We start from the raw sequence: 26,924 nt of genomic DNA on the forward strand, positions 1-26,924 counted from the left end.
CCAATCCTTACGGGGAGACCAAAGCACCGGCCGGCCTCCCTCCAAGATCGGCATCAGGAGGGAAGCCACTCCCTGGAGGGCTTCGGGTTGGGAGCCGGAAGTGTCCTCTGTGCCTTCTGGCGCTTCGAATCCCCACCCCTTTAGACCGCCCGCCTTCGTACTCCAGCCGGCTAAAAAGCCCCTCCCCTTTCGCCTGCCGCGAGCAAGCGCATGCCCAGTCGCTCTCAGCGGTGCCCCACCCACGCAACGCCAAAAGGGAGGGGGGTGGGAGTCCCTCAGTGGGCAGGACGCATGCGCGGGCCGGAAGTCGAGGCCGGCTGGGCCTGGCGGAAGGGAGGAGGTGGGTCCCGCCGTCGCCCCGGTGAGGGAATTGGGGGTGGGGGTGAGGTGGGGGGGGGCACCGTCCTTCGTGGTCATAGGCACTGAGGGGGTGACCGGTCGGGGAGGGGGTCGCGGAGGGCCCGCTGGCTTCCCATTCCCGCTCGGCCCCGGGCCCGGTGCTCCTACCTCGCAGGGTTGTCGTGCCGGGGGGGGGCCACGAACGGAGCCCGTCAGGAGTCGGGTTTCCCCGGTGGGGCTCGACGGCGGTGCGCCCCCTCCCTCTGCGGAGTCCTCTCTGTGTGTGTGTGTGTGTGTGTGTGTGTGTGTGTGTGTGTGTGTGTGTGTGTGTGTGTGTGTGTGTGTGTGTGTGTGTGTGTGTGTGTGTGTGTGTGTGTGTGTGCGGGGGGGGGCTGGAATTGCCCCCTCCCCCAAAGGCTCCGCTGTAGCCGGCCGGAGGGCAGAGGAGCCTTTTTGCCCGGTGGCCCCCGCAAGAAGGAAGGAAGGAGGGGTGGGGGTGGGGGGGTCAGGGGACCCTCCCTGAGTGTGTGTGTCTGTGTGTGTGTGCATGGGGGGGTCTGGAAAAAGAGAAAAGGCCCTTTAGCCCCCACCCCCGCCCCCGCCCACCGGCCTCTCTTCCCCGGCTCCCCTTTTGTCGCCTGCTGTGTTTCTCCAGCCCAGGGAGGGAAAAGGCCGCTTCCCTCCCGAGGTTTCCTGGTCCACGGAAGGCCACCCCCCCCCTCCTCCGTGGCCCTGTTCTGGGGCTTGGGCTTGGCTTGCCCTTCCTCCGAGGGAGGTGGCCGGCAGAGGATCCAGGCCCAGGGCAAACCTTGCTTGGGCCCCTTTTCATTCACCCTTTGCCTTGTTTTACTGACTTTGTTTCTCCTGGATGACTTTGTTTGATGTCCTGATATTTAAAAAAACCACACACACCCCCAACGACCACTGTTTGCAGGCTGGGGGCTGTTCCCGTTGTGCTTTCACTTTTTGCGTTTGTGCCACCACCAGCTGCCCTTCTGTTTCCTTTTAGAACCAGGGAAACTTTCTTTTGTAGGACAAGAGATGTGTGAGATACAGACTTGACCGCAGCTACGTGAAGGGGGTCCTTCCCTCTCAGCTGGAGGAAAGAGTGTTGGCTGTTTAACCCCGGCAGAGATTAAAATCCAAAACGAGCATTTAAATCAGACTGCCTTGGTGGAGCCTTTCCGTTGCCAAAGGTCAAGCTAAGGAGCACATTCAAAGCATGGCTCTTGCATGCATTTCCAACATGTGCAGAAAGAACAGAGAACAACATGGGTTCTGAGAGACCCTCTCCTCTTTCTCCCTCTTTTTCAGGCTTTGCAATGCGCTGCAGGTTTTAAGAAAGTGGGCGGATCGGCTCTCCCTCCCGAGAGAACATGGAAGCCGGTGTGAAGTGGCGCGCAGAGAGTCTGGATGTTGTGTCGGCCGCCTCTCCCGGATCCAGCCGGCGGATCTCCATCAGCGAATTTTCCTGCCACTGTTGCTACGACATCCTTGTCGACCCCACCACCCTGAACTGCGGGCACAGTTTCTGCAGGCATTGCCTCGCGCTCTGGTGGGCGGCCTCCAAGAAGCAGGAGTGCCCGGAGTGCCGAGAAAAGTGGGAGGGATTCCCCAAGGTCAACATCCTCCTCCGGTGAGTGGAGCTCAGCCTCGGCAGGGCTCTTGCACGGCGGGCGCTCGGGTGGTGCTTGGAGGAGCAGTGCTCGGCTCTCTTCCCCAGCTGCCTCCGTTGCCTTTGAGGGAAGTAAACAGCTGGGGTTATAAAAGGAGGACGTTTCTGGCATTGCACGTTTGCCTGTTGGTCTTCTGGGAGACGGAGTGGGCAGCCTCAAGCCAGCACCTGAAGCTGACCCTTTGGGGGGGTCCTGGTCAGCCACACACCGTCCTGCCCTGGAATGCCATCATTTGGTGCATCTGCCTGGCCTGTTGGCAGGATTTTTCCTCCAAGGGACACAAATGCTTTTCTTAGGGTATATTTACTGGCAATCCGTGGTACTTTAAGGTGAAATGGGCTTGTCTTTTGGGCCCCTCCCCTTTTGCCCATGGCTCCGCCCACCCCAGAAATGCAGCCCCCAAGAATGTCTTGGCCAGCCCTCGGTCAAAGGGGTCTTGGTCCCCAGGAATTCCTCTCTTGGTCTGCACAGCAGACCCAGAAGGCTGGTGGAGAGAGCAGTTGGCCTGGGGTCCCCGTGGGAGCTTCATAACGGGGTGGGGGGTGTCCAAAGACAGGCCTTCCCACCCTGTGTGATGAAAAGAATCCCCCCCTGCTCTCTCTCTCTTTTTCAATAGGGACGCCATTGAAAAGCTCTTCCCGGATGCGATCAAGCAGAGGAAGGCGGACATCCAGCAGAACCCCGACGTTTCCCACAGCCTCGCTGCCTTCCAGAAGTATGGGACGGATCAGACGTTGGCCACTCCCAGTGTGGGGAGGATGAATCCTCGGGGAGGGGGCTTCTTCTCTGGTGTCCTGACAGCGTTGACTTGTGTGGCGGTACGTCTTTGCCTGTCCGCTGGGAGGCGTCCCCGAGCCTGAGCATCCGGTCCCTCTTTGCCTCTGCGTTTGTCGTATGTCTGTTTCGTGGCATGCCGCCACGCCTGTTGCGGTGCAGTCACTTTTCCGAGGCCACCCGTTGAAGCCGTGGCTGGGAGGGATTTGAGCCAGGTGTTCAGGCTCTGGGTCAGTGGCTCAGTCTGTGGCTCGGGAAGTGGGGAAAGGCATGTCCTCCCCCTTCATCTCCCCTCCTTCAGTGACTCTCCTGACCGTTTTCTAGGTGGTTTTGCTCGGCTACCACTGGAGCAGCCGGGACTCGGAGGACGACCTCCTCGTCCACAAGCCTGTGGCCAAATGGACGGCCGAGGAGGTGACTCACTGGCTGGAGCAGCTCGGCCCTTGGACGTCCCTCTACAAAGACAGGTTTTTGCTTGAGAGAGTGAATGGAAGGTAGGAAGGCCCGCGGGGTGACGTGGTGGTGGAGGGGGGCAGGCAGGCCGGGGCGGGCAACCCCTGTGAACGCAGGACCGTGCTTTATCAGAGGTTTTGTGTCCCTCAGGTGATGAAAACATTTGGGGGCCAAAAAAGGGTTTGACTCCAAAGTAAGTTTTGGTTCCTTGTCCGACTGTTGGCCGTAGGCGCCTGCTAGCCTTCCTGCTAGACCCTTGTCTGAACTCTAGAATAGGCTTGATTCGTGCGTTGTGGCTTTGAGGGGAGCGTAGGCAGCTCCTCCAGTGTGACTCTTTACTGGTCCGGCTGCGGGGGTGCCTTCTTGGCCTGGTGGCCCCCCCGCCGTTTGGAACAGGGAAAGGTTCCTCCTGTAACAGGCAGGCGCTCTCCTCCCTGGCAGGCTGCTTTTAATGCTCACAGAGGAGGACTTGTCCAAGGCGCCCTACCGCGTGGAGAACAGTAGCCACAGGAAAGCCATCATGACGGAACTGGAGCGAGTGAAGATGCTGGGGATGAAGCCGCCACAGAACCTTTGGGAATACAAAGTGAGTCGTGGGGTGCAGAAACCTCTTTCGGGTTCTGCCGCTCAGGGTGGCCTTCACGTTTCTCTGCTCCTTCCTGCTGTCCCAAGGTGGAACCTGCCCCCCCCCTCAGTTCTGCGTGATTCATACGTAAATGGCATTCCTTTTCTCTCCAGAAGTTGGGAGAAGAGGGATCTCGCTCTGGGGGCTTTGGCTGGCTTTACCTACGTGTCGTGTTCTGGTTCCTTTCCAGGCGGTGCACCCAGGGAAATCTCTGTTCCTGCTCTACGCCTTGAAGAGTTCCCCCCGCCTCACCATGCTCTACTTGTACCTCTTCGATTACACGGAGGCCTTCCTCCCCTTCCTCCATACCATCTGTCCCGTGCAGGACGAAGAAGATTTTGAGGAAATCATGGCCAAGCTTTTGGTCAGTTTTCAGAACCCATGCTGAGGAACGCTCTTGTTTAAAGGGGAGGGGGAAGCACAGTGGAGGAGCCCCTGGAGGAGGGGGGGGCTTGCCAGGGAGCGGGGGGGCAGCACCAGCTCAGGCTTCCTTTTCTCTCTCAAGTGAGTCTTAGAGAGGTGCTGAGTCCAAGTGAGTTGTGGCCCAAAACCACATCTCAGCCACCGGAGTCGGCAGGAGAGAAACTCTGGAGCCCCTGCATTCCATGTCGGCCGCTCCCCGGGTGCATTTTCCACTTTAACGTCTGAAAGGACTCAGCTTTGGGCAGAAACACGTGCTTTTGAATATATAGGAAGGGGGTGTAATCACCATGGAAGGCTCGGAATTCTGTGTGCAGAGGTGAAGCGTTCCATAGGTTTCGGGCGTCTGTGGGTAGCAACCCAAGGGTTCCAAGGGAGGCGTCTGAAGGCAGGAAGAGGTTCCGTCATCTTCCGGCCTGTATCCTTGCCTAGCCAGCCCTGGTCTCTTTGCAGGACCTGAAAGAGCCGGCGTGGAAACAGTGGCGGGAGTTCTTCGTCAAGTTCCTTTTCCTGCCGTATCAGCTGATAGCCGAGTTTGCCTGGGACTGGCTGGAGGTCCATTACTGGACGTCGCGCTTTATCATCGTCAACGCCATGTTGCTCTCCGTGCTGGACCTCTTCTCTTTCTGGAGGCTGTGGTCGAGAAGGGAGCTGAAGTGAGTGCTGTTCGGACCCTCGGCAGCCCTTTCAGGAGAGTCTCTCTGGTGTTGTCGGCCTCCTTTGGTGGCCAACGTTACCTGCTAAGCTGTGGTGGGGTTTTGTTTTGTCTTAAATGTGCAATAACGCTGCTGTTCCAGGTGGGTGCAGCCACCCTCTGGATCTGGTTTCTCCATCTTTGTGCTGGATCCAGAGGGCTTACTCCGAACATAACGGCCCCTGTGTCCTTTTTCTTCTAACTCCCTGTTTCAGACCCTCCCAGCCTCTTCTTGCACAGGGAAGATTTTTGTGGGTTGTGTGCGAGAGTCATTGGAAACAGACTTTATTTTCTCATTCAGACTGCTGGCTTGGGGTTTGGGGTCTGTGTGCCCAGTTGCCCTCTGTTGTCTGTGATGCTGCGAGAGGCCTGAATCTAACCTCCGGCTTCCACCTGAGAAATCTCACCTGCTCCTCCTTTCTCGCCCCCTTCAGGATGATTCCTCACCACATGTGGAGCCACTTCTGGAAGGTGTCCACCCAGGGATTCCTCATGGCCATTTTCTGGCCCGTTATTCCGCACTTTCTCTGCAACTGCCTCTTCTACTGGGCTTTGTACTTTAACCCAATCATAAACATTGACCTGGTGGTCAAGGAGCTCCGTCGCCTGGAGACGCAAGTCCTGTGAGGACCGGATGCTCTGGGGTCCGCCCCACGCCCTGCGATACCCTGAACCCACCGGCCACAGGAAGCTGATGGAGGAGCAGCTCGGTTGCCATTTCTTTCTCCAGTAATAAACTCAAGTTGATTTTTTGGGAGGGTTAATTTAATTGCATGCCTGCTTTGTGGCTCTTCTCCTTTTGTTAAGCTGCAAAGGGCGGTAGCAGGTGGAAAGGGTCCCCAGGTTTCCTGCCGAGAGGAGGAACAGTAATCTGCCCACTGTCTCTGTTTGTGCTGGAGCCGTATTCCATATCCCGTCTTTGGCAAAGTGGGAAAGACTGGAAAACTGACAACGGGGCCAAGAAAGCTGGCCGGAGTGTGTGTGTGTGTGTGTCTTCCTTTCCCTTCCCTTTCATGACATGAGTGGTGAAGCTCTTGCTCCTCCACCCCCGGACTCTGTCCACCCTCTCCACCCCCACCCTCAATATTCAAGTGGATTTTAGGATGTTTCTGTTGCTGCATTAATTTTCCAAGCCTGCTTGTCAACTGCAGTCCCTTTTTCAGGGGTGGGGGGTGGAGAGGGATTTAACCTGCATGGAAATACTGTGAAGTGGTCGGTTCTGAATGTATATATAGATAAAAAAGCCGCTGCTGTTAAATATCTCCCAAAACCAAGATTAGCTTTGTTTCAAATGCAATGTTCCTGTAAATGAAACTTGACTCTGCATTTGTATTAATCTTCAAATTTGCATACAGATATTTTTGAGAATTAAAAAAAGAGATTTTTTCCTAGTATTTATTAGTACCAATTTTTTAAAATCATCTCTGGTTCCTTTCCTGGCTTGCCTTTTCTTTTCCTCACAACACCTCTGCGGGGTAGGCCTGGATGAGCAATGTACTGTATTTCAGGGGGAGATTTGAACAGAAGCCTTGTTGCCTCACTGCACCGTACAGTTTGTAAACTTTCAGGAGAGATCACCACATTGATATAAGCTGAGTCCTCCGGGTTTTTTAGGTAGACCTGGGCCAAAGCCCCGTTGCTACCCCCCAACTAGATTAAACCCCAAAATTTTGATTAACCGGTTGGCATTTGGTTCCTCATTTCCGCTTTTGCTGTGATCAGCCACTGGGCTAAGCTAGAGGCGTTTAGCTTTGTGTTTTCAGATTTGCAGTTTCTGGAATTCCCCAGGCAGTTGAATTCTTAAGAGTTGCCATCCTTAAAGCAGCAAATCTACACCCCTCTAGTTTAGACCCACGTCTTGCAGTTTTCCCTGCTGCACTGATGTCATTTGGATTTTCTGGAGCATCTCTTAGCACCTGCCGTGGGCATTTGTTCGGCTCACCTTTTCAGAGGTTTGTGTTTCACCGCTGCAGAAAGCAAGCCGTGTCTGTTTTTCACCTGGGCATTTTCAGATACAAGCAGACTCTGGGTGACCCCTTGATCTGGAACTCACCCGGGCTTTACAATAAACCATGGACTGTCGCTCACTCAGTTGAGACGAGGGGTGCCAGGAGTTGGGATTGAGCTTCATGCATCTTGACCAGACTTGCCGGTTTTGAAGCGTCCTCCTCCTCCTCCTCCTCCTTGTGGGGTCAACCTTTTGGCTGTCCAGACAACCCCTGGGGATCCCTTACAGTCCTGGCCTTCAGAATGGTGGTTTTGCCAGGAGAGTTGTGAGCGGCAGAGGCATCTGGGCCTCGCCCAGTCCGGAAGAAATCAAGAGGCGCTTGGTTTTGATTGGTGAAATGTTTCCAACTCTCGGTTGGGAAACGTCCCGTGCCTGCGTGATGCTGAGCCGACGTGAGAGTCTGTCTCAATCATCCTTACACTTGGGACTGTGGGCTCCGCACATGGACTCTGGCCAGAAGATGTACCTGAGGTGGTAGGGGGCTTTCGCCAGGCATGTGGCTGCTTCCCGGTCACATTCACACGACAGCTTTTGGCACTTGTCCTCCAGATCATCTGCAGAAGAAAACGGGAGGCCGAGAGGCAAGGAAATCAAGGACTCATCCGAATTGCGTGAAAATTCTACAGCCTGCACGCAGCCCACGCTTAGCTCCCTGCTTGCTCTGCGTGCGTGCGTGTGTGATCTAGGAGTGTGGATCGGGCATGTTGCCCACCCCGGTTCAAGGCCAGGCCGTGCACTAGCTGGGCCGTGGGTTTCTCTGCCCTCCAGCAGAAAGGAGAGGAAACCCCCCCCGTGAATCTTCCTAGTGCATGGGCGGAAACGTCATGTTTAGGAGACTCCCCTTTGCCCGTTCTTGCCGAGTCTCTCAAGGGACCTAAAGTGGGCCGAGAGCAAAGCAGGCACCCAAGACAGAGCCGGCCACCCCCAGCAAAGAACGAAGAGGGACTCACCGCACTGGGGCTCATTGTCCTCGCACGTCCAGTTATAGGGCTCCGTCTTGGGGCCACAGCCTTCCTTCTCGGCCTTTGAGTAGCAGCAGTCATGCTTAAAGCAGCACCTGGGAGCATCAGAAGAGAAGGTCTCACGGACTGGGGCACCGAATCGAGGAAGTCCCAGATCCAGGGACTTGGGAACGGTCTCTGCAGGCCACAGGACTGCTGACTGAAAAGCCTTTGTTGTCCTGCTCTGGGGCTCCAACCCCTTGCAGTGGCGACAGGAGAGAGGTTGCCCAGGTATTTTGGACTACACAGCCCATGAGCCCCAATCAGCCTGACCAGTGATAAGGAAAGGAAGGAATCGTTGGGGGTGGGGGGCCCTCCGTAGGGCATGATCTGAGCCAGTATGTTTTTCATGCATGCTTTCGCTTTGGAAAGCCAAGCTGACCATTGGGTTCAGGATCCGTGCCTGCTTAGATCAAAGGACTCCTGGGCTGAGCTGCTGTGTGTGGAAAAAGGGAGTAATGCTGCCGAGCCCTCTCTCGCACGGGAAGCCTGAAGACGCTCCGGGGGCAAAAATCACAAAACTGAGCCTGTCCCACTTTGGGAGAAGGCAGGATTCTCGGGAAAAGACCGTCCTGCTGGGAAAGGCGGGAGGCAGCAGGAAAAGAAGAAGACCCCATACGAGATGGACTCCCTCCCTCAAGGAAGCCACAGGCTCGAGTTTGCAGGAGCTTTGCAAGGCAAAGTTGGAGACCGCTCATCCATAGGGTCGCCTTAAGTCAGAGGCAACGTGGCGGGACATGGCAGCAATATTTTGCAAGATAGTGGGCCTGAAGGCTCAACCCACTTTGTTCCCCGGTAGAACCAGCGAAGTGGTCCAAAGGTCTGTTTTGGCCCTTGGGTCTGTGTGCGGGGCTTACGTGCCGTGTCCGAGAACATGCCCGTTCATTGTATTTTAAGCACGACCAAGTCTTTTAGCTCCTTGTTTCAACGCCTCTGCCAGGAAGAGAGAGGGAGCACATCAGAGGGGAAGGGGATGGAGTGCTCCCTGGCTGGCCTCAAGGCGGGAGCAGAACCTCGACGTGAGCAAAGATGGTTACGCTCCCGTCCAGAAGAGCCGCCAGGAAGGGCCTTCCAGGGAGGAAGAGCTGCTTTCCCAATCAGCCAACGCCCTGGTTTCAAACAAACAAACAAACAAACAAACACAGGTAGGATGGCTTTGCAATCATGGGTCCAAAGTGGAGGCAAAAACAGGACCTGGGAAAGGTTCTTGGTGATGTGGCACAAAAGTGGCCAGAAGGAGAAAGGCAGGCCTTCCTGCCGCGCTCCAAGGTCAGCTATTAAAGCCACCACTGAGTTCTGCAAAACTATGGAAGCCACAGAGACTTGGTTTCCCCAAAGGCTTAAAATAACAGTCACTGGATGGTCATAACAAGGAGTCCGACCGAAGCCTGTCTTTTGGGCTTTCCTTCTGGAAAGCGGTATAAGGCTGTGGACTCCTTCCATGGGCCAAGGGCATGTCTGGCCGGCCTGGCCGCCTGCCTGCCGGCTTCCCAACTATATGTTGGGATGCAGGAGTGAGCCAGCATCTCTGGGAGGGCCTTTTTCTTCCAATTCCCCCAAATCTCCGTGGTCCACAAAGACGTCCATCTACAGAGAAAAAGCAGTACGCGGAGGGCCATTGGCCCATGAAGGCCGTGTGGTTTCTAGTATGTATTCCTGGGCAGGCCTTCCAGCTCCTAAAGATTTTGCTAGATCAAAACAAAACCCTTTTCTGCCCCTCTTGCCTTCAGCCGAAGGAGAGCCGTTTAGGGTGGAAGCCCTGATCAATTTGTTGTGAGCACCCGGCTTCTACAGTTCTGTGATTGCTCCAGCCACAGAGAAATTGGCAAGTTCATTCTACATGTTTTCGGTAGTTTTTCACGGCGTTTCAACTCACTTAAATACAACCAGATGTAAAGGGGTGGGTGGGAATGGTATCCCCTCAGCTGGGTCACTGGGTGCTTTGCATTATCTATCATCCTCAGCATTTCTGAGACTGACTTGGAGCGACTATGTAGCCCATACAGTCTGGGGGTGGGTGGGTTCTGGGAGCTGTAGTCCCAGACCTCCCGGGGCCAAGGAGAGGCTCTCTTACCAGTCCACTCTGTCGTTGGGCCAGCCGCTCCCTCCCAAGCCGCAGTAGCAGCCGTAGTGCAGGTAGGCCAACGGGGTGCGCCCCGTGGTGCACTGGACGGCCCCCGCCAGCTGGATGACCCCTCGGCGGTTCCGCGATGGCGCTTTTCCCAAACTCCTTTCTGCTCCTGGGGTGGGAGAGGAAGGGGGATGAGGGTGGGAGAAACAAAGTGTCAAGGATCAGGACAAGCAGAAGGTTTCTAAGGAGGACCCCCCCAAAAAAAACTTCTTAAAAAAAACACCTTTTAGTCACTAAAGTCTCAGGCTGCAGGAAAGAGGCACAACGGCACAGCACTGGGGAGGGGAGGGCATCAATCCTGATGGTTGCTGGTCTCCAAGGGCTCAGCCTCTGGCAAACAGAAGACCTTTTTGGATTTATTCCACATGAATCCAGAAAGAAAGAGGGCATCCATCAGCCAAGGCCACAGAGCCACCTGAACCTGGTCCAGATGCCATGGATTCTTTTTTGGGGGTGTGTGGGTGTGTTTCTTTGTGCCCCAGAAATCACTGTCTTTTGTGGTGCTTGGACCAAAGCTGCTGGCGTTGTCTCTCTGATGAGCCCAGGAGCTTGGCTTCTTCTGGTTGAAAGAGGTTTAGGAGCGACAGCCCCCCCCCCCAAAATGCATTGAGGGAGATACAACCCTCCGGGGCTTGGGTCGGACCAAGGCTTGGCCAGCTTTATGGGGAAGCTCAGGCCGGGCAAAAGACAACGTTGAAGAGACAGGGGCGTGTGGGGTCCCCCTCCCTTTCCACTCAAGGCCTTTTCAACTTTGCTTGGCAGCCCTGGCTCCTCTTTGCCGGCCGGCCGGTGTGAAGGGGCCTCGGCTGATCCAGCACCATGGACAGAGGTTGCCTGCCCCTGGGGATGGGGTGGGGGGGGGCGGGAGGTCACCTTCTGTGCCAGGGCAGCTTCAGGGTCAGCTCCGCCTCTCGAGACTGCCCCCCCTCCAGTTCAAGTGGGAGGCCAGCGGAATCGGGGTTCAGCTGGAAAACAACACAGGGACGAAAGCAGAGCTGGAGGAGCAGAAACTGGGGCGCCCTCCATCGCGATGGCCTCCTACCTTTCGGGATGGTGTTGATGGGAGGAGGAGGAGGAGGAGGAGGAGGGTCACCCGGTCCATCTCTTGTGGAAAACAGCACGGAGCGTCTCGGGACATCTTCCCAAGAGAAAGGGGTTTTTCCTCCCTTTTTAAAAAATTAGACCCCTCCTACTACTTGGCAAGTGGAAGCCAGCATCCGCTCTGTGGCCACCTTGGTTAGACGGGGCATTGCAGGGCTGGGGAGGGGGGGGAAGAGGTCCCCCTCTCTTCTTGTGGCACCTTCTGACCCTTTCCCCAGGGAGACCGAAAAGGGGCCCGCAGGGTTGGAGATGGAGTTGGGCTGGGAAAGCTTAGATTCCTTTGGACCCACCGAGAATCCCTTCCCAAATGGAGACAGCCTACGTGCAACCAGAATAGGCCACCTGGCACAGTGCCTTGCCCAAAATCAAGGAAGGCCTCTCTTTTTGGGGGGGTTGTGTCTGTGTCTGTCTCTGTGTGTGATGCTCTGGAGCACTGATTTTGTAGGTCTCATTCTGGGTGTATTTTGCAACACAAAAGCCTTGTGTGTGTGTGGGGGGGTGGTTTCCTGTGGCCCACTGTAGGCCACTTTGCACCTCCCACGGCTTCCGACAGGTCAGGAGGATTTTACACAGTTACCTTTAAGACAAGTTGAATGAATGTCTCAGAGAAGCACCCTTTTGCCTCCAAAACCCACCACTGGAAGCTGTCTGACTCCGTACTGGAGACCAGTTAGGAAGCAGAGATGGGCCACGCTGCTTCCCTTTGAGCGCACAGCTTAGAAAAGTCCCTTTTCGGGAGGACGGCTTGCAGAGTCTCCCCGCCAGACGCCCCGGTAGTTCAGACCCCGGCTAAGAAGAGGGCTCAGTCACGCTGAAGCCAGGGCGGAGAGAATCTGGCCCCAACCGTGGGCAGGACTTTGGTTGAAGAGGGAGCCCCAGGGCCTCGCTAGAAGAGAAACAGAGCCTCCCGAAGGGGAAAAGTCTGGTTGGTGATCCAGAGAGATTCTTGGTCCAGTCTCTGTTTGGCAAAGCCGCTTCCAGGAGACAGCTCCGGTTTGTTTGCCTGGCTGGTGTCGTAAGCATGGAAAGACCCGCGTGCCCGGAGGGACAACATTATAAGAGGAAGACACACCTGTTTGCTTAAATGTGTGATTTGACTCCAGCCGTGGGATGTATTGTGGTCTGCATGTGCCTTCTGCTTCTGACCTGGGGTCTGAGCAAGGACATCAAGCATAAGGAGTTGAGAAGGGCCCTGAAGCTGGATTTGGCCTGAGGTCTGTCCAGTTCAGGGTTCGGAGGGCACCCTGTCCAAACGTGTTTTGGAAAGGCCCTGAGAAAAGGCATAAAACCTGCTCTGCTGATTGCTTTGCGGCCCCTCCCTGCTGCTGAAACATCTACGTCTGTTTGCCATAGAATGCTGGGTAAATAATGAGAAAAAAAGACAAGCCACTGCCTTATAAACTCAGTGGAGTCAAGGGTAAATCCGGGAATGAGACCGACTCCCTTTCGAGACTCCAGACCCACAAACCGCAAGCGACTTGGTCCGGCTGTCGTCCGACTTTGCCGGGGTGGGTGGCTTTGAGGTTTGCTTCACGACAAAGATTTTGGTCCCAGCTGCTGAGTTAGGAAACCTCCCCCCCCTTGGGTCAAACTCTGCACCCCCAAGTCTTGCCTCAGCCATTGCAATCTCTTTTCAACCTGCCAGATGGACATTGGCTCCCTGAATCTTTGACCAGTGGACAGAACTGAGGGCAAAAACATCTGGGAGGGGCTGAAGGGGGGGAACGGGCACCCCTGGCTCAAACCATGGGGTAAAAAAAATCGCATGCCAGCCCACTCCCCGGGGCAACAGGAGGGCTGGCACGGGAGAGCCGGTGCTTCCAGGCAGTGGACATGAAGAGGCCTTGCAATTCGTTTTCCGTTAAGAGCAAATCAGGCAAATTAGCAAAAATAACCACAACCAACCCCCTAAAGAAAAGGCAATGAACTGATGCCGGCAGTGTGTGTGTGTGTGTGTGGGGGTCATGTTCCTCCAACATTTAAGGCTGGTGGAGGCTGACCACTCAAATAACACATTTTGCCACTCTGGCTGAAATGGTGGAGGGATTCGGGGAGGGAGGCCAGGGCTGGTCCCCCTCTGACCAGGGAGGCCCCTCACCTCTCGCACCCCGAGGGATAAGAAGCCCCGGGCAGGCAGGAAAGCCCCCTGGGTGCAAAAACCAGCCTCCTCGGAGGGCAGACCCAGAAACCCTCCGGCTTCCCTCCTTCGGAGCCCAGAGGGAAAGGCAGGGCACGCGCAGGGATGTGTGTATGGAGGGGGGCGTCCCGTCCCAGGTTCACCCTGCCGGGGCTGCCCGGTCCGAAGCTCTGCGTGGTGCCTCCCCACAGGTAAGGCGGCCGATCGCCCCGACGTCTCCTCTCCTGCGCCCATTGTGCGGAGGGTGAGCGCCGGGAAGCCCCGCCAGCGCCACCGACATGGGACCCAGCGACCCCCGGGAGGTCTCCGGCTCCTGCCTGAGGATGATGCCCTCCGAATTGGGCTGCCGGCGCCGACGCCCCCCTCCCTCCAGCTGCACTCACCGGTCCTGAGCGCCGCCAGCGCCAGCAGGAGCAGCAGCGCGGCCGGTCGCCCCCTCGGGCCCATCAGAGCTGGCGGCAGTGCGCCCGTCCTTCCCTCCTTCCCTCCGTCCGTGTCCGTCCCGTCCAGGTGCCGCTGGCCGACTGGGCTGCTCCGGGCACGGGGGGGGGGCGAGCAGCGCTCTTCCTCCCTCCCTCCCTCCCTCGGGCCGTCCCTTCATCCTCCCCGCCCGTCTGCCCTCCTTGCGCGCGCCCGACGGGGAGTGCCAGGCGCCAGGGCGCGCACCAGGCTGGCACGGACGGGGGGGGGTTTGCGTCTGGGGCCGGGATTTGGGGGGCGTGCGTGCACGCGGGAGGGGGAACAGAGGGAGCGGGACAGCAGAAGCCAGCCGGTGCTGCCTGAACTGCCCCCTTGCAGATGGGGTCCCCCAAGCGCGCCGCCCCCCAGGGTAGTTTTGGACCCTGCCCCCCCATCTTTCTCGAGAGAGCTGACTGCCTTCCCCCCCCCACCGCCACCGGACCTTCCATCCCCCCCCTCCCGCCCCGATCTTCTGGAAAAGGCGCCCCACCAGGGTGCAACAACAACCCTGGACAGGGGGAGGCTGCGTGGGCGGCCCAAGACCTTCTGCTGCCTGAGGCGCATCTGTTTTCTGGGGGGAGGAAATCCCTTCTCTGGGTTTTGTAAGGAAAACAGAACAGGGACTCCCCCCCCCCCGCGATGAGCGCAGGCTTCCCAACTCTCCTGGCGGGGGGGGTGCACGAAGCACAAAAGATGTGGTGGGCAGGAAGGGGGGTGGGTGTGTAAGAGGGAGGGAGGGAGGGGGGGGCATCCGTGGGAGATGGGGTGGGGGAAGGGGGTGCAGGGTGGCACCGGGGCCAAACATTTTCCCTGGGGAAAGAAAAGCCACGAGTCCCCCCTTGGGGCTGGCTGGTCTAAAAGCTCCAGAACCAAGCCCCCCCAGCCCAGATGGGGTCCAGCTGGGCTGCCCCACCCCGAAAGGCCACCCCGAGGTCCAGCTGGGGAAGGGACTGAGAGCTGCTGGGACCCCCCCCTTTGGGGGATTCTGGGCATTGTAGTCCAAAGGGCCCTGTCTCTCCCAGCCAGCCCCCACTCTCTGCTCCAGAGGCAGGCTGGTGAAGGAAGGGGTGCCTGTCTCCGCAGCCGCTCTCCTTGGCCTCTACGGAAGACGGAGGGAGGGGGCCTTTTCGGCCACCACCCACCGGGATACCAGTTGGGCTGGTAGGATGGGAACCCTCCCTCTGGCTCCCGCCCTCAAGACCCCAGCCGAGGCTCCCTGCCTCTTTTGAAGCTGGAAGGGATGGGACCCCTCCTCTCCCCTCCCGCCCAAGGCTGGACATCCTCCTGGCCCAGTGGACCTCCCCCCCCAGGAGGGAGAACCAGTTTGGGGGCTTTTCCCGCCTTCCGACCCTTGGAAGATCAGAGGGGCCGCTCTAACCTGCCACCCCCCAGGCCCAAGGACTCTCTCCTGCCCTGCTTGTGTGTGTGTGAAGGTTCCTTCCTTCATTGGCTTCAGGGAATCCTCCCCCACCAAAGGCTTCTTCGCCTCCTGGGAGGCCCCTCCCTTTCAGAGGCTCCTGCCTTTCCCCACCAGGGTTCTGGGTTCAAGTGCAGGGTTCCCTGTCCTGGTACAGAGCAGGGAGCCCAGCGCAGCCCCCTCCCCAGAATAAGAAGGGCTGCAACCGGCACGGAGCAAGCCTCTTTGCTAGGCTGCTCGTTTTGGGGTGGGGGTGGTGGGGACTCAGTTGGGCCAAAAGGGTCTTGGGCCACATTCTGGCTTCTGGGATTGTTTCGTGGACTAAAGTTGGGGGTGTGTGAGCTGGTTTTATTCTTTGTCTAAAAAGACCAGCTGTGCAGCTTCTGGAAGGGGTTCAGCAGAGCGCCCAGGGCGGCTTAGAGCAAGAAGGGCGAAATCATGGCCCTCCCCCTGGGCAACCCACCCCTTCCGCGTGACACCTGAGGAAAGGATTCCTCTTCCGCCTCCCTCTCCGCCACAGACCATCCTGTGGAACTGCTTCTTCCACCTGTGGGGTTGCTTTTCCCCTCACAGGCCAGCACTTCCTTACTGAAAATATAATTGCCATATCCTGTAATAATCTTGGCAGCTTTTCCATCTATAAGCGGCGTGCACACCTGCATCCCTAAGCAATGCCTAAAGGTCACGACCCCCCCCAGGGCATGGGGATCCCTGGCACTGCCTTCCTCCTTTCCCTCTGGGGCTCAACGTCTGTTCCGGTTTGGCTCCTCCGCCCTCGAGGAGAGCAGGGCTTTAGGGGACGAGTGTGTAGAAATGAGCCCCGGGGAGGAACGAGGGCAACTCTGGTGGAAGATACGGGGTCCAGAGGACACGCAGCCGTGGATTCCAGCCACAGAGTCCCCTTGCTGGATTTTCCTGTAAGCGCTGTACTACCCTACCTGTCATCATCATTGTGTAAAAGGGGAATAGAAATGTGTGCCTTCAGAAGAGGGTGATGGCTGGCTTCTTTCCAGCTCAGTCCTCCCCCCTCTAGTTTTCCCTCTTTCCTTGGCTTGCTAGGGTGATGATGATGATGATGTGTGTGGCCCCCTCCCCACCACCCGCAGGTCAGGAAAGGGAGTTCCCTGATTCCACTAATGGCTACAGGTGTCTTCTTCCACCAGGTCAATGCACATGGTGGGAGGGGAGGGTGGGCATGACGGCCCAGCCTATTTTTGGAGAGGACTGGGCTCGGGGTTTAGTTGGTGCAAGGGGGTGTGGGGTGGGGCAGGGGCAAAGGCCAACTGCCCTCCGAGTCCTGCTGGACATCTGTTTGGGAAAGGACCGAAGTGGGAGACCTCCAACCCACCCCCACCAATGGGACCCTGCATGGGGGGGGAGCGTTACTGGGCAATCTCTAGATCTAGTATTTTCCGGCAAGGAACGCAAGCTGAGATGCAGCAGCTGAACCAAAGGTCTGATTTTATTTGAATGCAAAAGCAAGAAAAAGGTCAGGGGGGCCTCCCTCCTAAAGGCAGAGAGAAGCCCCCCCCCCGGAATCTTGGGGACAGATATTTTATAAAGATTACAAACAAAGAGCCATAAAGTACAGCATTTCTATTGGTCACCTGAATCCCAAGTTTGGATCCAGTGCCCCATTGGGTAAAAGAACCCACTACATACAGTCATTGGTTACAAGCCAATATCCATATTATGGCCCCATGTCTCCTTGACCTGTGGTTCAGGATGGGCCTGGATGTCTGGAGGGGGAGAGCCTGGACTTCCTTCTCTATTGATATGTTTATGTGTGTTTCTTCCTGGGCTCTGGATGTATGGCCTTCAAGAATTGTAATTTACTGACAAGTGTGAAAATACTGGTGGCTGTTCTTCCTCCTCCTCCTTACATTCCGATGGTGGGCCATCTGGGCCATTGGTCACCTAAAGGCTGGCATTCCAAGGTGGGGGAAGGAGTTGCTTTGTTATTCTAGATGGGCCATAAATGCCATCTGTGTGAGATGTGAAGAGGTTCTGGGTTTGGTATTTCAAGACCTGTGAGGCCCGGTATTTCTCAGACATTGTGTCAGATCTAAAACATTGCTTCTTCAGTGTCCGAAATTGTAGCAGAAAGTGTATAATCTTCTCTCCCTGGTATCAGGGGTGTTCTTGCTTAAGAGCGCTGGAATGATGGCCAGGAGACACACACACACACACACACACTATGCTCTGCTTGCCCAGCCACGAAACATTTTTGACTTCCACCAAGCAAGGACACCCCCCTCCCCTCTCCAGAGTGCCACAAGGGTCTTCTGTGGTTTTTACTACAGCTGAAAACTTGGGTGCTTTAAATTTCTTCTATGAGCATTCAGTCCTGTATTTTCCTTTGTACTTTATTCTCCTCCCTCTCCAGATCTCTCTTTATCCAACTGCTTTGTGCAAACTGGCTTGATGGGACACCCCCCCCCCCAGTCTAACGAACACTCTTGTGGAGTAAGCAAAAAATCCTTCCAAAATGTCTGGCCAATAAAATACGTTTGCCTTTAAGGTCCCACAAGGTTCTTCATGCATGTGCCCTCCCTCTCTGGGCAATGCTCGCCCATTCCCCTTCACGTTGACACTTGCAGGATTGTTTCCTGCCGAGATGCAGCCCTCCAGCATTGCCCATTGTCACTTGATTTCATTCATGGAGGAGGACGTGGGGCGCTCAGGCTGCTCAGCCTTGCCAAGGGATGAGCGGGAAGGAGACGGAACCCAGGCCTGCCTCACGTCGTCCACCCACTGGGCTACGCCGGCCTCAACAAGGAGATCAAAACTTTCTCTAGACCTTCCTCCACAAACATACTTCCCCGTATCTCCCTGAGGTGTGGGGTTCTGTGAACTTTTTGGATAATTAAAGCTTTTGGCACAGAGGAGCTGCGCTTTGGGTTGCAAAGATTATGGGACTCGCTCGGTGTGTTCGTTTGCGTAAGAGGGATGGCGACTAGCCTACACGCTGACTTGTCGTCTTTGTCAGTTGGCTTTGAAGTACTTAAATCAGGGTCCACGTTCTTGTGGGCATTTTTAGGTCCCGCGGCTGTCACACCGCTTGTTCGTAGCCTCCTGCAGACCTCCAGATGTTTCCGCATTAGCCAGTCTAGCCATTGTTCAGATTTAGAAGAGTTGTGGTTCAAAAAACATAATAGGGAGAGCGTCTTCAGTCTTAACACAAATTTCCAAGGGCACCAGTCTGCGAACACCAGAGAGGATTCGCTGAAGACTAGATGTGGTTTCAGGAATGCCGTTTCCCCTGCTCTTATCTTAAAAATCTGCCACAAAAGCCTTCGTAAAAGCCAGGGCGACCCTTCCACCATAGTTTGTTTGTTACAGGGCACGTAGAAAGACTGGTTAAAAGATGACAAACATTAAAAAATGGTCAGTTTTAGTTTTAGCCAAACTGCGGACAAGAAGGAAGACGTCCTTAGCAGAACGGTCCCCCCACCCACCCCTAGTATTCATGCCACAGTTTTAAACCCTGGGAGGAGCTCAATTCACGCAACAATGCCCAGAATCTCCCCTGTCAGTATCATCAAGGCCACCTAGGCTTAGGGATTATGGGGTCTGGATTCCAAAACATAAAAGTTTCCCGGGCTCTTGCACATTTTAAATATAACCACTCATCTGGTTTCCTATGATGAGAATGGAGATCACGCCCAGGGAGCTCGAAAGATCAGTGTTATTAAATCTGCAAAATACATCAGTAGGGAAATTCTGCGTACCCATAACTTTTACAGGCTTGTGTGCAACCCTAACAAGAGTGTGCATCATTTGTCCAACACCAGTGATGTCCATCAGATGACTAAGCAACATTGACCACGAACCAAAGAAATATTAGCACACTATTACTGGATGCGTTTTAACTGATTATCTGCACCTATCTGGGTTACACTGCTCTCTGCACGCGCCCGCCTGCCTGTTGGCATTGCTCTTAAGCAGCCAAAACGATCTACAAGAGTAAATAGCTCAGAAGAGAGCAGAAGCTTCTGTGATCTGGGCCATCTCGCTTCTGCTCAGGCTGCTTTGCCTTGTTAGCAGCACGATCGTACAGCTGGCTTGTGTCCACTGTTGGATCTACTAGATCCTTTCCACACAGGAACCAACATGGGCCAGTGAGGCAACATGCTTGGAGCGCCGCCACATTGACTGTTAGGAGATCCAGGCTTTTTTCTGCATTGGTTTTCAAGGCAGACACACAAATAAAATAGAAAAAGAAATTGAAATGTTTATTCATAGCGGTTTGTTGGTGTGCAAACGGACTGCTTTGGCCACACGGGCACAGAATTCTCACGCCCGCCAAAGCAGAGAGGAGAGAGGATGACGGGCTGATGGTAAAATAAGGCAGAAAACGTTCAAAGACCAGGAAGTTTCTTCCCCCTTTTCTACTCTGGTGAAATCTTGCCCCCCCCGCCCCCTAACAGGAAAATAGAAAACAAGCTCCAGTGGCGTTTCTTGCTTCCGCTTTTCTCTTTTATGGGATGGCATTTGGACAGAGGCCTCTGGCAAAGGGAAGAGGAAGACCCAGCCTTTTTTTCCCCTTGAAGGAAAGAGGGGCAAGAGAGCCAGCTGGTCAGAGGACGCAGCCGTGCCCGGGAGTCTGGAGTCAGAGGACAACCTGAGCATGCTAGAACGGGGGGGTGGGGGGGTGAATTTCCACCTGCTTTCTGCTCAACCCGCTCCCAGGTTCAGATATTTTTTTGAGGGCTGCTTCCTGTGTGCCAGTTACTGGATTGTGTGGGAAAAGGTGACAACGTTGCCAGGTGCAACACAAAAACAGACAAGACACACACCAGCAGCCATCCTGCAGCATGGGCCCAGGAATGCTTGGGTGGGGCCAAGCCCCTCGTCTTGCTGTGTGAACAGCCTCAAACCCCCCCCCCAAAAAAACTCTGCAAGTCAGCCTTCCATTCATTCCCACGGGGGGGGGGCTTCTTCTTGGAGGGTCCTCTCTGTGGTGCCCCTAGAGAAAGACCTTTGGGTAAGAAGTTTTAAGAAGTACCCAGAAGGGAAGGCAGCTCTTTCCAAGTGCGATTTATAGCCCGCGTTGAGTCTCAAGGGAGAAGCCACAGCAGCCCTGAAGGACATCTGTGACCTCGGCCAAAGAGCCCCGGGCCTCTCTGCTTCCCCTCCTGACTGTCTCCAAGTGGGTGGGAGGGAGGGAGGGTCAGCACCGAGGTCTGAGAAACATCAGGATGACCCCCGTTGGAGCAACCTTGGATGTGATGGTGTCGTTCGGCCGATAGTCTCCCATGAACAGCTTGTCCAGCACGTTGTAGATTTTGTAGCCCGCCGGGCAGTCCGAGATGCCCAGCAGTCCCGCCGTGGTGGCAAAAGGCCTCGGCATCCCGTCTGTGCCGTTGTTCATGATGGCGACCGCGTACTGGCCGTCGACGAGGGGCCTCTTCCATACTTCAAAGTAGTGGCTCTGCCAGACAGACAGACAGACAGAGATGTGGAGTAGGGAAGTTACTGGCTCCGACCTTTCAGTGGCATGGGTGTGTCGCTTGGTCGTGATCAAGAAGCTGCCTTGTGCTGAGCCTGCCCCCCCCGACCCTTCTGGCCTAGCCCAGCTCAGACCCGGCTGCTCTCGAGGGTTTTGAGGTGGGGTCCCTTCCCAGCCTTACAAGAAATCCCCGGGGTTCCCACAGGCCCCATCTGGCTTCATTTCCCCTCCCTCACAGCTACTGTTTCCCCTTGCCGTCGCCTGAAACCCCGCCGGTTACTCCCTGCAGAGGAACCTTTTGCGGTGGCTACTCTAGAACACGTTGGGGCAAACAGCCAGAGGAGCAGCGGCAGACCTTGCTCGAGGGCTTCCAGGAAGGACCCGGTTGGCCCTGGTTGAAAACAGGATGTGGGGCTTTGCTTTCAATGCAGGAAGGTCATTCCAAGGTCCTGAGTCAGCCTCCCCCAACTGGGCACCGTCTGGATGGGCTGGACAACAACTCCCCGTGTGGTGTCTGGGGATGACGGGAGCTGTAGTTCAACGCCCCTGGACTAGGGGTGCCGGTGGGGGGGGGGGAAGGCCCTGGGGTCTGTTCCCCTTCAGCGCCTGTCCTCTTCTTGAACCCTCCTCGTGATCCTTGCCTTCCTCTCTTCCTGCCTGAAGGCTCACCACCTCCCATGCAGCTGACTTTTGAACAGCATCTAATTGTTCTTCCGGCCCTCAATACATATACAGCATCATTACTCATTCCAATCTATAAACGCCTCGTGCTATTTCCATTATTTATTAGTTATTCATGCCCCGGAAAGAGCAACGTTTCCACCCTGGCCCTGGCCTCCACCCAGCTCAGGTTGCCGCCGAGCACCCACGCCTCCTACCCCACTTCTGTCTGGGAGGGGGAGGCGCAGAGACCTGTCCTCATCCTACTGCCCCCCCTCCAGCTACAGCTGTTCATCCTAAGCTCCAAAGCCCACAGGGGTTGACGGACTGTCAGCCATTGCCAAGCTCCCTGCGCAGGTGTAAGGATGGCACATGGCGGAGCTCCCTACCAAACGGGGTGCGGCTCCCACCCATCTGTCATCAGGCCCAGGGAGGAAGTGCAAATGGAGCGGAGGGAGATCTGGCCTGGATGGGTGGAACTGGCACAGGAATTAAGGACCAAGAGAACAGGGGCACAAACAGTCCCCGATTCAAGAGGGCTGAGAACACACCTTTGTGATGCGCCGGCCTTGAATCCCCAGGGAATCCTGGTTGATGTAGATCAGAAGCGGATTCTGCAGCAGGTCCTTGGCCTCCTCCGAAATGGTCCGCAAGTTGCAGGACATGAAGAAAGGGGCCGCCAGGATTGCCCACAGGGCCACCTGCACCTTGGACTGCTCGTGACTCAGGCCAAAGTCACCAATGATCAGCTGGACAGAAGACGAGACGAGAGGCCGCTTTCGTAACCTTTCCCACAAACCGCGCGTCCCTTGCCCCGGTGTTGCCCTCAGCGCTTCTTCTGGAACCGAAACAGAGAGTGGGTTGAAGCGCCTCCCGGGAGGAGAGGAAGGGGCGTTGTTACCGTGTCCGGGTCGTTCCACCCTCCTGGCCCAGCCGCCGGCTGCAGCACGTCCTGATGGTCTCCGTACCACTCGATGATGCGGAACAGCCGGGCCCAAGAGTCTTGAATATCCAGGTAGTTCCTCCACAGGTTACACGTTTTGCCAAGTAAAGTATAATTCACCTTGATAAAAAGAAGTGGTATTATGTGCCTCGCCTAGAACGGATGTGGCCGGGGATGTGGTCCTTCTTTGGACATGCTCTGCCAGAACGTTTGTGAGCAGCTGGGACTATTACGAGGGACAGCTGTTGGGCTGCATCCTGCCCTTTCACTCTCAGGGACAACTTGAAGGTGAAAAATGGGTTAAAATGGCAGCACCCGCTGTAGCCACAAAGTGGGAGGAGGCTCTTGGCGTCCTAAGTGGGCCTTGGCGTCCTAATGGAACACCTTTACCCTCGGCTGGCAAAACCAGCTGCTGACCAGACTGATGCCTGGCCAAAACAATTCCTGTAAACCGAAACCTCTCTCTCTCTTCTGTACGGCTGGAGGGAGGGGCAAATTGTGGCAGTCTGGACTACAACTCTCATCGTCCAAGGGCGGAAGGGAGTCAAAGTCCCACAACCTTTTCTGGAGGACAGGGCTTTGCCCACCCCTGCTCTCTGGGCACAGGGAAGAATCCAGGCCTTGAAACAAAACTCAATGCAACTCTGGAAGGGTTAGAGGAAAATAAACGGTGGCTTTAGAGCCAAGGAAAGTCCGGAAGGTTGCAAGGGAAGGGAGGTGGAAAATGGGCTCAGGAATCACCTTTGGAGGAAGGCCCCCTTCGTAAGCGGGCCAGCTGCATGAGAAAGCAATCGGGCGCCCGGTTTTGTTCAGCAACAAGCTCATCTTTGGATAGCCTGCAGGAGAAAGGAACCGAAACAGAGTTAGCAGCCGCCTCTCCTCGGCTTGAAAAAAAAACCACAGCACCCAAAAACATCAAGGGTGCCTCCTGGGACTTAAGACCATCCAACCCCACACAATGGCCATTTTAACTTAAAACTGGACCCATCAGATTACTGGCAAGCAATGAAAAACAAAGGACCAACAGCAGCCCTTCCTGTGGCTGCTGCCTGTGCTGATTTTCATTCCCCACTGGAATAAGGCAGGGGCGGGGAGCCTTGACCCAAAAATCCCCACCCCACCCCCCAAACTTTGCCCTCTGTGGCTGGCACGGCACAAACCGATGGCCTTGGTGGAGGAGTTGGAAAAACAGCCGTCCAGTTTCAGCAGGTCAACTCCCCATTCGGCAAAAGTCCTGGCGTCGGTGTCGAGAGCCTCCAGGGGCGTCCCCGGGTAGTGTTCACAGGTGGCACTTCCCAGGTCACTGTAAATGCCAAATTTCAGGCCTTTGGAATGAACCTGGGTTGGTGGGAGAGGAAAGAAACTGAAGGGGAAGGCTTAGGACAGAGCATCCCTTTTGTGTGCGGACCTTCCTCGGGTGCAAACTCATGCAACCAGCCCCCTGGAATTCCCTGATTATCAGCCATTAAGGCTCCCCTGCCAACTCATGGCATCCAAAGGTTTCCTCAAAGCAAAAAAAGAATTCCACGGGAGACTCAGGGATGTGGGCAGGAGAATCGATAAGGCTTTGTTTCCAAAAAAATTCTCCATCAGCCTTTCACGGCATAGCTGTGTGAAGGGGATTTCATCCTGTATTTGTGCCTAGGCAACTAAAAAAATTGGTATGAGCATTCATGGACTGCAGCCCCTTTCGTCAGATGCAACGGCCATCCATGGCAGTCTTGGTAGCATCACACAGGCTAACCAATCGTGTCTGACGTAAGCTTTCACACACCATTGCCTGCTTGCCACGGGAGAAGAAGGGAGTGATCTGCAGTCCACGAAAACTTCTGCCAATTATTACCTGCAAGTCTTTAAGCTACAGTACCTCCTGACTTTTTATCATTGTTGCTGCAACATATTGGAGGAGCGCTTATATCAACCTGAAGAGGTGCAAAAGAAGCTGGCCTTCGGAGCATTTCAACCTGACACATCGCTGGACTTACATAGTCAGCAAGGGCTTTAATGCCACTGGGAAACCTTTCGGGGTCTGGCTGGAGTCTGCCTTGAGCATCTCGCTTTGGGGCTTCCCAGCAGTCGTCCAGGTTGACATATTCATAGCCCAGTCTTTTCCATCCGTCGCCGGCCAGCCTGTCTGCCATAGACTTGATCAAGCGTTCGCTATTGAGGGACAAGTGTTAGATCGTCTCAGCCTGCATGGAAAATACCGTATCTAATTACAGTATCTCTAAACAGCTCCTAGCCAAATGGCCACAGAAGACCAACTTCTGCAGCCATAAGTTGTCCTCTGGCGCCTCCATGGTCAGGGGAGAGCTAGAAAATGCAGAAAGGATGTCTCCTGGCCACTTTTTTTGCAGCTGCTCCATTGAAGATGATAATCAGAAGCAAGGACAAATTAAATTAAGCGGCACATTATACCAGCATGCTCAAAACCTACAATATTCACACTTGGTCATGGCAGAAGCTTTCAGGTTCTGTTTCAAACAAAGAAAAACAGCCAGAAGCTCACTTTAGCTCATGAGCCCTCCTAAGGAAGCATCAGCTTATGGCAAGACACCAACATTTTTCCACCATAGGGTGATTTTCCTCATGGGAATGAAGAATCCGAGAGGCTTACATTGCAAGCCAGACAAGATCATAAACCCATTTTACAGTCGTGCCCTGCTTGATTACCCCATATAACAATGAACCGCTTCATGACGATGTTTTTGCAATCGCAATTGCGATCGCAAAATGATGTTTTAATGGTTTTTTTTCGCTTTGTGACGATCGGTTCCCTGCTTCGGGAACAGATTCTTCGCATTACGACGATCAAAACAGCTGATTGTCAGGTTTTCAAAATCGCCGGGGGCTGCTCAAAATGGCTCCCCGCTGTTTTTAGGAGGCATTTTTCGCACTACAGGCACCGAAAATGGCAGCCCCTATGGAGGACCTTTGCTGGACGAGCAGGTATTCAGCCCATTGGAACGCATTGAACAGTTTTCAATGCATTTCAATGGGCTTTTTTATTTCGCTTGACGTTTTTGCTCTACAGCGATTCTGCTGGAACGAATTAACGTTGTCAAGCGAGGCACCACTGTACGTGATTTCAACTTTCACTGGCTTACAGTAGGAACTTTGGGCAATTAAGCTTGTTAGGATTGTTCAGAATTTCAGAAAGACAACTCAAGAAATAAACATCTCGTTTTGTGACAATTTCCACCATTTCCAAATAGGTGTCCTCAGGAAAGTTTCTGTCCAGTCAAAGAGTGCGGGACAAAAGGGTCGCATCTACTCCCCCACCTGATACAGTTGTCAGGGTCGTTTTTACAGTCTGTGTTACACCTAAAGCGCTCCCAGGGGACCCAGCCCATGGGCGGCGTCCTCAGCAGACCGTTGTTCAGCGAGGAAGCGCAAGTGGCCACCCCGAGAAAGACCCCCAAGGTGAAAAGGGACATGATGGAGGCAGCAACCCTGCAAACAAAACACAACACAGAAAAATATACATCAGTCCTGCCTCTCAGTTCCTTCCCCGCCCCTTTCCAGTGGTTTAAAATCATTTCTAACAGAGGAACCTCTACAATTTCTCCAGCAGTTACTAAAATAGAATTTATCAGGGGGTTCCAAAACAGAAAAGAAGCAGGCTCAAGCGAAACATTGCAACGGCGTTGGTTGGGTTTTTTCCTCATTGCTTGTTTTACTGAGTGGCGCGTCTCTTCAAGGTTTGCATGCCCCTCATTTCTGCACGTGGGGGGTCAACTTGGCACCAGCTGCGCCTCTTTTTATGGGTGGGGGCCTTCCCAAACTTTTGCAGGAGCCCAAACGTGCTTTCCGCGTCGCCCACCCCAAGCGCCAGAGGGTGCAAGCGCCATCCAAGTTTATTTTTCAGCTGCTTTCTCATGAATCGGGGCCACCTGGCTTGGCAGAGTTCTGGGACGTTACTGTGTTTTTTTTTAAAAAAATACATTTCCCAGAATCCCCCAGCCAGGACCAACCCCCCCCTCCCTCCACAAAGGAAGAGCTTCGCCCTACCCTCGCTACCTCCCTACAAGGGGAGGAAGGAAGCCAGCCAGAAAAATTTAAAAAAAGGTTTAAAGGGTGTTAAAAATTATCAGACTTTGTTTTGATCCCTTCCCCAGAGTTTAAATCCTCTTTGGTGAGGGTGACGTCATAAGCGCTTGGCTATGACGTAACGAAGAGGAACCAGCCCTCTCATTGGCCGCGGAGGCGCCGAGCCCCGCCCCGTTGGAGAATCTCCGCCGTGCGAGCGAGTTAGCCCCGCCCCTTCGCACCTTGAGGACTTGCGCAGGCGCATCTCTTCATGCTAGCCATCGGTTGAAATAAGACGAGTCACGTGAGGCCGACCGGGCTAGCGCGCATGCGCACTACACTCCAGCCGTTCTGCCGGCTTCCTCCTTTCCCCCTCTCTCCTGAGGTCACCGCTCGTTCCCGCTGAGAGACTCCGCGACACCCCAGGGGCGGGCGAGGGGCGAGGGACGCTTGCTTCTTTCTACCGGCCCCCGTGGATGGTTGTCAATCTTTTCTTCCCTCGACTCGACTTTTACTTCAGGGACTCGGGACCGCTCTAGTTCCTGTTTATGGAGGCGGGGCCTTCAGATGGCAGTAGACGTCCGTCCTATCCGGAGGGCCGATGC

The 26,924-nt window shown here is 55.2% G+C and overlaps 3 protein-coding genes across 7 annotated transcripts; 1 reads left to right on the forward strand and 2 right to left on the reverse strand.

Annotated features, from left to right (window-relative positions):
- The first annotated feature begins 218 nt into the window (after window positions 1-218).
- On the forward strand, window positions 219-6,375 carry LOC110087045 (bifunctional apoptosis regulator). 3 transcript variants are annotated; one of them, XM_020808419.3, is made up of 8 exons: window positions 219-340; window positions 1,654-1,975; window positions 2,632-2,833; window positions 3,114-3,283; window positions 3,684-3,828; window positions 4,058-4,231; window positions 4,741-4,943; window positions 5,416-6,375. In XM_020808419.3, the coding sequence occupies exons 2-8, from the start codon at window positions 1,716-1,718 to the stop codon at window positions 5,606-5,608; spliced, it is 1,347 nt and encodes a 448-aa protein (XP_020664078.3). In that variant the 5' UTR covers window positions 219-340; window positions 1,654-1,715; the 3' UTR covers window positions 5,609-6,375. The 3 variants fall into 3 exon arrangements, with proteins under 3 accessions (XP_020664078.3, XP_020664079.3, XP_078237438.1); XM_020808420.3 differs by having other exon boundaries at window positions 280-361; XM_078381312.1 differs by lacking the exon at window positions 219-340 and adding an exon at window positions 1,126-1,535.
- Window positions 6,291-13,924, reverse strand: LOC110087046 (phospholipase A2). The gene is made up of 5 exons (XM_072982402.2): window positions 13,743-13,924; window positions 12,295-12,375; window positions 10,065-10,230; window positions 7,940-8,046; window positions 6,291-7,543 (listed from the first exon to the last, which is right to left on the reverse strand). Exons 1-5 carry the CDS (start codon window positions 13,804-13,806, stop codon window positions 7,395-7,397), a joined length of 567 nt encoding a protein of 188 aa, XP_072838503.2. The 5' UTR covers window positions 13,807-13,924; the 3' UTR covers window positions 6,291-7,394.
- A 5,525-nt stretch (window positions 13,925-19,449) lies between these two features.
- LOC110087036 (alpha-N-acetylgalactosaminidase) lies at window positions 19,450-26,881 on the reverse strand. 3 transcript variants are annotated; one of them, XM_078381470.1, is made up of 8 exons: window positions 26,562-26,881; window positions 25,573-25,743; window positions 24,276-24,450; window positions 23,451-23,628; window positions 23,032-23,126; window positions 22,249-22,410; window positions 21,899-22,096; window positions 19,450-20,669 (listed from the first exon to the last, which is right to left on the reverse strand). In XM_078381470.1, the coding sequence occupies exons 1-8, from the start codon at window positions 26,582-26,584 to the stop codon at window positions 20,409-20,411; spliced, it is 1,263 nt and encodes a 420-aa protein (XP_078237596.1). In that variant the 5' UTR covers window positions 26,585-26,881; the 3' UTR covers window positions 19,450-20,408. The 3 variants fall into 3 exon arrangements, with proteins under 3 accessions (XP_078237596.1, XP_020664053.3, XP_072839084.2); XM_020808394.3 differs by lacking the exon at window positions 26,562-26,881 and adding an exon at window positions 26,302-26,550; XM_072982983.2 differs by lacking the exon at window positions 26,562-26,881 and having other exon boundaries at window positions 25,573-26,252.
- Window positions 26,882-26,924: the final 43 nt, after the last annotated feature.

Source organism: Pogona vitticeps, chromosome 13 (assembly GCF_051106095.1).
Source record: "Pogona vitticeps strain Pit_001003342236 chromosome 13, PviZW2.1, whole genome shotgun sequence".
NCBI lineage: Eukaryota > Metazoa > Chordata > Lepidosauria > Squamata > Agamidae > Pogona > Pogona vitticeps.

What these genes read in the sequence shown, in the direction of transcription:
- LOC110087045 (XM_020808419.3), top strand. Translation starts at nt 1,716, where the DNA reads ATGGAAGCCGGTGTGAAGTGGCGCGCAGAGAGTCTGGATGTTGTGTCG. An exon ending in AGAACCTTTGGGAATACAAA is followed by an intron (nt 3,829 to 4,057) that starts GTGAGTCGTGGG and finishes GTTCCTTTCCAG; the next exon opens with GCGGTGCACCCAGGGAAATC. An exon ending in TGGTCGAGAAGGGAGCTGAA is followed by an intron (nt 4,944 to 5,415) that starts GTGAGTGCTGTT and finishes CGCCCCCTTCAG; the next exon opens with GATGATTCCTCACCACATGT.
- LOC110087046 (XM_072982402.2), bottom strand. Translation starts at nt 13,806, where the DNA reads ATGGGCCCGAGGGGGCGACCGGCCGCGCTGCTGCTCCTGCTGGCGCTG. An exon ending in CCCAACGACAGAGTGGACTG is followed by an intron (nt 8,047 to 10,064) that starts GTAAGAGAGCCT and finishes TGATGCTCCCAG; the next exon opens with GTGCTGCTTTAAGCATGACT. An exon ending in GGACAATGAGCCCCAGTGCG is followed by an intron (nt 7,544 to 7,939) that starts GTGAGTCCCTCT and finishes TTTCTTCTGCAG; the next exon opens with ATGATCTGGAGGACAAGTGC.
- LOC110087036 (XM_072982983.2), bottom strand. Translation starts at nt 25,958, where the DNA reads ATGAGGAAAAAACCCAACCAACGCCGTTGCAATGTTTCGCTTGAGCCT. An exon ending in GACCCTGACAACTGTATCAG is followed by an intron (nt 24,451 to 25,572) that starts GTGGGGGAGTAG and finishes GTCCCTCAATAG; the next exon opens with CGAACGCTTGATCAAGTCTA. An exon ending in GGTGGAACGACCCGGACACG is followed by an intron (nt 22,097 to 22,248) that starts GTAACAACGCCC and finishes TCTTCTGTCCAG; the next exon opens with CTGATCATTGGTGACTTTGG.